The following is a 9303-nucleotide window of genomic DNA, read 5'->3' on the forward strand; positions in this document are numbered from 1 at the left end:
AGGGAAAGTGCTTTAGTCAAACCCATACCATACATAAATCAGTGACAGACCAGGGATTAGAATATGAGTCTTCCGACTTCTAGTCCAGGGCTGTTCCCATGATGTCATGATATCTCTTGGCCCATTTGTAATTGGAAAGATTTATTTTAAAAATGAAATGCTCTCAATGCCTTGTAATTTCTTGTCTCCACTAACTCCATAGAATCATAAATTTAGAGCTGATAGGGACATCAGAGAGTATGTAACCCACCCACTTTATTTTGCAGGTAATAAAATTGAGGCTACTAGTGGGGCTAGGGTGCTTAAGTCACTTGTTCAAGGTCCCACAGTCAGTTAATGTTTTTCTCTCCTGGATAGTATAATAAGGAAGTGTTTCATTGCTGTTTTGTGCCTCAGAACCTAGCAAACCTGGTACATCATAGGCTCTCAACAGATGACCACTGATTGATGTGTTTCATTTTCAAATGTCAGATTTGAAAACAGGCGCTCTATGGTCCCAGGGATATTTCTGCTGTATCCTGATGCCTCCTTTAATCATACATGAAGACCTCATCATTTCAAAAACATTAGGATGAACCATTGACCATAGTGCCCTTGCCATACACAGTCTGGCTGGTTCTACCAAAATAAAAAAATTCCAAGCAGATGTGCAACAATGGAGTAGGAATATGTTGTCTCAGGACTAGCTTTGTTAAGTGAAGAGAGGGTCTACATCAGAAAGTGATGAATTGATCTGCTCATCACACATCACTAGTGAAGATGTAAGGCATGGAAGATTTCTTAAAACCATAGTTGTTTGGTACTAGAGGATTGAAATTAAAGACCTTTGCAAACAGGTCTGATATGAAAAATATAGAATGTCAGTCATGACCGCATTCTCACCCCATATGTTTCTCCTGCTTTGGTGATGTAGATAGAGAAGGATGGCTATGGATGGAAGAAATAACACAGCCGTGACTTATTTCATTCTGATTGGACTATCAAAGCACCCCAGGGCTCAGACCGTCTTCTTCTGCCTGCTCTTGATGTCTTATCTTGTCACCTTGCTAGGGAATATCCTTATTCTCCTCTTGATCCACTATGATTCCTGGCTTCACACTCCCATGTATTTCTTTCTCAGCAACCTGTCCTTCCTAGACATCTGCTACACTTCAGCTAGTGTGCCTCAGATGATTATTAACTGTGTAGTTAGAATTCCCATCATCTCCCTGGGCCAGTGCTTGGCACAGATGTGTGCTGGCCTATACTTTGGTGTTGTGGAATGCCTCCTGCTGGCTGTCATGGCCTATGACCGTTGCATAGCCATTGGTGACCCCTTACGTTACTCAGTAAGGATGGGTCCCCAGCTCTGCATCCAACTTTCAGTAGGGTCCTGGATCTCAGCCTTTCTCCTCACTGTAATCCCAACCCTGACCACACCACTAGAGTTCTGTGGCCAGTATATCATCAACCACTTCTCCTGTGAGCTCTTGGCTGTCATCAAAATTGCTTGTAATGATCTGAGATACAATGAATATTTTATGATGGCCTGCAGTTTTCTTACCCTCCTAGTACCCTTTATCTTTATCCTTGCCTCCTATGGGCACATCCTCAGGGCTGTGCTAAAGATGAACTCAACTAAGGGTCGAAAGAAAGCTTTTTCCACCTGTAGCTCCCACCTCACTGTGGTAGTCATCTTCTATGGCACAGCAATCTCCATGTACATGATGCCCCAAGACAAGGCCAACAGGGACAGGGACAAAATCATGTCCATTCTCTATGGTGTTGTGACTCCCATGCTCAACCCCCTTATCTACAGTCTTCGAAACAAGGATGTGAAGGGTGCCTTACAGAAATTATGCGGGTTCGAGAATGTCCTCTAAGTACTGATCCTTCTCCTGCAGTCCAAAGATGAGGGTCTGACAACTGATCAAATACAGCTATTGAAACAGACAGAGAGGCTGGTTCTTAATTGCCTTTTGTTTTACACAAAAACCTACAGGTTCCAAAGTGTTTCTCTGGGATTTTCAAAAACGTTGTAATGTAAATGGACTGGAATCATGTACAGTTAGTTGCAGTCTAAGAGATGTAGTCTCCACAGACTAAGAAAGAACTTGTTCTCGCATGTACTTAAAGGCAAACTCCCAAGCTACCACAAAGGTCCCAAACACCATCACAGTTCCCAGGTTCCTAGGAGAAAGAAAAATTCAGACATGAAACATATCTCCTGCAGTTTCCTTCCCTTGCATCAGCATATCAGTAGAAACACACAGAAGTATTTCCCATGACATTGTAGCTAGTCCCCTCACTCCTCTATTTGTCAGTTTGCTTCCTAAAATGGTGTCCAGCACTGAATACCGTCCTTGGGGTGTTTCCTCTGAAAAAGATAGAAGACAGAAGGACTATATCTACTTCAGACAATAGCCTACCATTCCACATTCATTTTGAATTAAAAAGATAAGATGGGTGAGGGATCTTCTGATCACATGGTAGATGTCATTCACTTCAATAAGGTCTTCTTGTAATGGGAATAGAATATGGTGATGCCCAAGGAATGGAATAGAATCTTCAAGGTCAAATACAGAGTGTCATCATTGTAGGTACTCTATACATGGTCATTCAGAAATAGGGTCTGTCAGTCTCCCATCCATCTTTCAAGATCCCAGCTCAATTATCCCCTGATCCATGAAGGTATTCTCCAACTACTCCAGCATATGTGATCTCTCCCTCATCCCAACATGTACAATTTCTTATATGCTGCATCTCTTTTATATTTGTGAGTTGTATGACTAAAAATCCTGTAGAAGGTAGGGATTGTGCTTTTTCCTCTTTCAATCCCATTCTGTTCTTTTTCCCCCAGCAAAGTTCTGCTGGGGAAGTATATTATACAGTGTGTGTATATATATATACATTTGTGTATATATACATTTGTGTATATATATACATTTATATAAATATATATATATTTGAATTAAAAACTACATGCAATTACTCCTTCCAAAACCCCTTGAGTATCTGCCCTTTGTGATACACACTTTTTGCTTCTGGAGTCATTTTTAATGTCTTTCAGTTGTAAAAGATAGTGTATGAATATATGCATATGTGTGTGTAAATATACATACATACATACATACATACATACATATATACATATATATATTACCTCAATCATGAGATGCAGACAGAAATAATAAGAGAAAGCCAGAGGAAGAGAAAGATAGAAGAAAACAATTCAGAATAAACTCTGTTAGAGTAGCAAGAGCACTGTACTTAGATTGGGAGAATAGGCTTGAATCCCCACTCTGGAGCAAATTAGCTATGTGAGCACAGATTTCATGTTTCTCACCCTCCAATTAGTTAGGTGACCCCAAGCAAACCACTTCATGTCTATGGGCTTCAGTTTTCTTCCCAAAAAAATGGGAGGGATAGAGTAGATAATTTCAAAGGTTTTTCTCCACTTTAGCATCTATGAGCTGAGAGTTTCTGCTCATTTGTATAAGAAAATGGCCAATTTTAAGGCACAGAACCAGCCCCAGAACCAGATAGCTTTAAGTTGAAAGGCACCTCTGGAAAGGACCTGCTCCCACCTGATCACCTGAAAAAGGAGGCCCTCTAACACATCTATGAATAATAAATCAATAAAGTACAATTTTAAAGATAAAATCTCCAACAAGAGATCATCCAATCTTTTTTATTACACTATGTTATAGACATGCTTGTTTTATTCCATAAATTAAAAATAAAACATAAAAAGAAACCTAGAATGACTGAAAGTCACTGTATGTGGAGGTAGCCTATTCCACTCTTTATCAGCCGAAATTAAGTTTGGTTCTTTTTTTGAAACATTAAACCCATGGTCCTAAGTTCTGCTTTCTGAGGCTAAGTAGACCAAGTGTAAGCCTTCGCCCACTTGTTAGGCTATCAAGTAAGTGAAGATGGCCAACACATTCCCATTTAGTCTTCTCTTCCAGAGGATACTCATCTCCAGTTAGTCTCACTGAAATTCAGATAATAAGGCCATCAATATCCTCATCATTCTGTATGCTCTCTCTTGGGCACATCACCGCATGACCTATATGAATTCATTTGGAGATTTCCACTAAGGCCCCATTTTTTTCATATTAACTCTTGTCTAAGCCTATCAACTATAGATCTTGCTTCTTTACTTATGAAGTCAATTTCACATTCCACATGGAGGGCTTTATATTTTTACCACAATATTACATTTAATTTGATTGAAGCATCTGTCAGTATTTGGGGACTTGCCTGTGCAATCATTCTTAGCTTCATGCCATTGACAGATTAATTAATAAATTAATTAATTCATCTAGTGAATGAGCACAATTTCTTAAAAATTGGAATTCTCAACTGTCCTTGTCAAATGAAATAAAGACATGGACTAGCAAGGAACCAAAGAACCAAGGAACCTCTATTAGATTTCAACAAAGACTCTCATACTCCTCATGCAAAAAAAAAAATTCTAGATATGCATTCAAATTCTCATGGAAAGAAAGAACATTTCAGAAAAATGACCAAAAAATATGTATAGACAAGTCCAGCATTGGTTCAGACTTATCTGCAGGGGTGGAGAACCTGTGGCCTCAAGGCTACATGTGGCCCTCCAGGTCCTCAAGTGTGGCCCTTCAACTGAATCCAAACTTCAGAGAATAAATCCCCTTAATAAAAGGATTTGTTCTGTAAAATTTGGGACTCAGTTAAAAGGCTGCACTTGAGAACCTAGAATGCTACATGTAGCCTTGAGACCACAGATTCCCCACCCCTGGGCTTGAGTTCCTTCTTTCAGCCATGTGACCAATAGTATTTCTCAGACAATGAAACGACTCCCCCTTCCAGCTCACAGAGTCCTTGCACAACTACAAAATCTACTCCATATTCTTGTCACCATATACCTCCCCATAATGCCCCGTACAGAAGGAGCTTTCAGATTGAAGGTTCCAGAAAAATAAAGGGAAGATTATCATGTGTTGGTTGTTGTCCTTCATTTTTGAAGAGGACCAAAATGACATCACTATGATAAAGTGAAGTTTCAGTGTGTCTGGCTGTGGCTGATCAGACCAATATGAGTTTGGAATGCTCTACCACAGGTTGGGCACAGATAGTTCATGTGAATATTTGGGGTGGTTACTCCAAATTTTCTTATCTTACGTTTACTTTGTGCTGTCTCAGTTCTGTTTTGTTCATGCAGCACAGCACCTTTCTGATGTGGACACGCCATGCTGAATGGTCCTATGCTCCCTCAAGTTGAACAGTCTTCCAAGTCGCACAGTCAAATCCAAAGTTCTTGAGAGAGACTTTAAGAGTGTCCTTGTATCACTTCTTCTACCCACCAGGTGATCACCTGCTCCATGTGAGTTCTGCATGAAATAGTCTTTTTGACAAGCATAATTTTGCATTTGAACAAGGTGGCCAGTCCATCCGAGTTACACTCTCTGAAGCATAGTTTGGATGATTGGCAGATTCATATTTTTCTAGTGTTTTCTTCCAATCTAACCCAAGTTTTGTGAAAGTAGGAATTTCCCATTTCCCAGGTTAACTGAAGTGGAAATATAAGGAGAGAAGGGAAGAGATAGGGGTTTGTGAATGCCCAGTCAAAGTTTTCATTTAACCAAAGGAAGTATGGATTCAAATTCACTCTTTTCCCAAGGGACTACCAACACAGTTGAACTTCAGCTCTCCCTCATCACTTCATTTCCTTTCCTTTGGCCACCTCCTCTTTTGATTTGCTCACTTATGTTCTCCCATTCACTTCCTGATTGGCTTGATCAGGTAAGTGATCATATCTTGCTGTGCATTGTCCATTTCCAGTTCTCTGCAACTTGTTTACCGCCTTAACTGCTGATATCTCATCTTCCTCTGTCCTCTTCCTGTCTTCTCCTTTCATAATAAAATCCTCCTAACCTAACTCATCTTTGTAGGGGAGGAACAATATATTTCAAATCTACAATTCTGTAGCCACATTAGCCAAGACCATAAGTCAAAATTGCTACAAAGCCTTGTCCACTTATTCTGCTTCCTCACTTTCTCTCTCTCCATCCACCCACTTTTCTTCCTCAGTCTGAGGTTGAGGAAGGGAAGCTAGATGAGTTCTGCTAATCATTGGTCTTTACTGTATACATTTATCCCATCTTGCAAAATTCCCGTTTTCCTCCTCTACCTATTGTCTTAGCTTCTAATTCCTTTTCACAGCCTTTACAATGATTCATTCTTGCTCATTTCTTGTCTTCTCTTATTTCCTATGCTCCCTCCCAACTTCTTGTCTTTCCCTCCTCCCCATGTTTTGTCCTCACCTAATTGCTCAATCCAGTCCCTGGATCCATGTTCTTAATGAGTTCAGATGATCTGGGGTCTATCTCAGTGACAGACATAACATCGTGGCTCCTGATGATGTTCTTCATTTCTAGAACATTTGCTAGACCTTCCCTACTATGAACTAAGGCAATCACTCAGTATTTTGAGCATGAACCCAATACAGAAATATGTTGTGTGTGTGTATGTGTGTGTGTGTGTTGTCCATGATACATGTAATGGTAATTTAATTGGAAAATCTTTCCTATATATTAATAGGTCCATTAAATCACATGGAGTTTGTGTTGGGAGGAATTTGCTGAAAGGGTGGAGTAGAACTTGCAGGAAGTGAGTGAGCATGGTTGAATCAAAGGAGAGAGGATGCAGGCTGGCATTGGCAGCAGGACTCAGGCTCATGAGTATTTGCTCGTGAGAAGGCCCAGGGGTGGGGGTAGAGACTTGGAATGGCTTTGCTCCATGCAGTGATCATGTTTATTAATTTATTGGTCACCATGATGGATTTGGCTTTCTAGTTCTTGGAACTGGCTTTCTGGGGCCTAAATAAATATTTTTCTTCTGTCTTCTATATGGAGAGTCTTTTATATTTTGCCATTAAGAACTATGCTGGCATATTCATAGTCAACACCAGTGATGTGAATATTGCCTTGGCAATACACTTGGCATCAGGATCACAAGGTATAAAATCTTTATTTGGAGGCAGAGAAGATTTAAAGCAAGAAACTAGTATCCCAGGTTGGGATGATTTAACTTTTTTGTCACTAGTCAGAGAATGGTCCAAGACCATGGGACTCTGTGAAAGCTGGGAAGCAAGGTGACAGGAGGGGGAACCTGGAAATGTGGAAAGGTGTTTGCAACAAATGCCAATAAAACCAGGAAAGGAATTGGCAGGGATAAGTAAGAGAGGCTGGGTTTTATTAATAAATTACAGTATTTTGTGTAAAAGCAGGGATGAGCTGGTTAAGGAAAAAAAATCAGATGGGAAAATAGTTATCTAGTTTGAGTGGGAATTCTCAGCCTTCAGGCTTTCCTTTACAAGACCTCCCAGAAGGGAGGTCTATTCATTTAGCTCAGAAGAGACTGAAGGCTGATAAAAGAAATGTGCATATGACCTTTGTACAGACCCAGTCTAGTTGGCACAGTGAACAAAGAAGTGAAATAATTTTAGAGGGAAAAGCTTCTCAGGCAGAAGCACACCCAATGGTGAGGCAGAAACAGGAAAACCAAGGAAGTACCTCAGTGTTTAGGAAAATAATTGAGGATTTTACTTAGCAGGAGGTCACAGAAATTTTGAATCGGTTCAGTCAAAGGATGGGATAGTCGTTAATATCTTGGATGGTGAGAATCAGTGATGAAGGAGCTGGAGGAATAGCTATAGATAGAGTGGACTGCTTAAAGTTTATAAGTATTAGAGTCCTTTTGTACAGCAAACTTTCAGAGATTACAACATGCAAGGAGATAATAATACAACTAATCTATTAGCTTAGGCTGCAGTAGGCAGAATCCTACTGACCTATGTGGCCTAGTGGAGACAGATCCTGGTATTCACTTAAAGACTGTATAAGAAAGTTAAAGGAGGAGGTAATGAAGATTGCCATAATGAATGGAAAGGCAGATGCATACCATGATACACCCTTTGAAGTTTACTATAGAAATAAAATAGTTAAGACAGCTCCTCCTACTTACAAGCACTTGATTTTTTTACTCTAATAATTGGGCAAATATTGGGCACCCTCTTTCAGAGATGCTGGCAAAGATTTCACAGTTAAATGACTTAGAGGATTAGGGAAATGACAAAATTCCTAGAGAGAGAAGAGTAAATAGGCAGTGGATTCAAAATCAGAATAGATTGACAAGGAGATAATTGTTTATTGCTCTATTGAGATCAGGGGTTGATTTTGGAAGCATAGATGGTATTTCAACTAATGAATTGTACAGAATGTACCAAGAAAAGAGACTTGATACTAAACAATAGAGAAGTAAGAACTGCCCCTACAGATTCTGCTGAACCTTTATATCCAAGTTTGTCTCACCTCTAGGGAGAATAGGAAGTTGACCAAACCCTAGCTCAGATTAAAGAAATATACAGATGTATATTAGTACAAATATAGAGATGGGATCACAGACACCATATAAATTTGACAATATATTGGAAAAATGGATCAAATACTGTAACATGGGCATTAATTAGCACTGGGATGGAGGCCTCCCTTATATATAGAAACCCTGATAAGTTTAAATATGAAACTACTATCACCATCACAGGATCAGGAGGGGCTAAAATATCAGTCAGACAAGTTAATCTAATGATGAAAATTGAACAATTACCTAAGAAAGAATATGCCATTGTGATTGTAACCATTTCTGAATACATCATTGGAATAGATATATAGAGAGGTATGATTTTAAATTTACCTGAGGGGAGATACCAGCTTGTAGTAAGGAAGATAGGAATTAATCCAGTTTTAGTGGGCAAAATAAAAATGGACCCAATCTCTTTACCTGAAGCTTCTGAAGTGATTACTTTAAAGCAGTTCCATGTACCAGGTGGACAAGATGAGATTACTAATATTATAAAGGAATATGTTGAGGCAGGAGTGCTAGTCCCTACAACCACTCAGTGGAATAATCCTGTCTGGCTAGTATGAAAGTCAGATGGGACATGGAGAATGACAGTGAATTACAGACAACCGAATAAAGTTACTCCTCTCTTGTATGCTGCTTTTCCAGATACCATTATCTGAATAGAAAAGATCCAGAAATATGATGAGACTTGGTACACAGTTATGGATTTAGTCAATGCTTTCTTTACTATCCCAATAGATTCAAACAATAGGACCAATTTGCTTTCACTTGACAGGGCCCACAATATACTTTTACGTGCTTGCCACAAGGATATCTCCATAGCCCCACTATTTGTCATAGGATTGTGGTTGAGCATTTGGATGATTTAGAGCTACCTGATGTACACCTTACCCACTACATAGATGATATTATAAT

At 39.5% G+C, this 9303-nt stretch overlaps 1 protein-coding gene across 1 annotated transcript; it reads left to right on the plus strand.

The window, feature by feature from the left end:
- The first annotated feature begins 829 nt into the window (after window positions 1-829).
- Window positions 830-1914, plus strand: LOC140503590 (olfactory receptor 13H1-like). Its single transcript, XM_072607721.1, has one exon. It carries the CDS (start codon window positions 924-926, stop codon window positions 1860-1862), a length of 939 nt encoding a protein of 312 aa, XP_072463822.1. The 5' UTR covers window positions 830-923; the 3' UTR covers window positions 1863-1914.
- Window positions 1915-9303: the final 7389 nt, after the last annotated feature.

Source organism: Notamacropus eugenii, chromosome 5 (assembly GCF_028372415.1).
Source record: "Notamacropus eugenii isolate mMacEug1 chromosome 5, mMacEug1.pri_v2, whole genome shotgun sequence".
NCBI lineage: Eukaryota > Metazoa > Chordata > Mammalia > Diprotodontia > Macropodidae > Notamacropus > Notamacropus eugenii.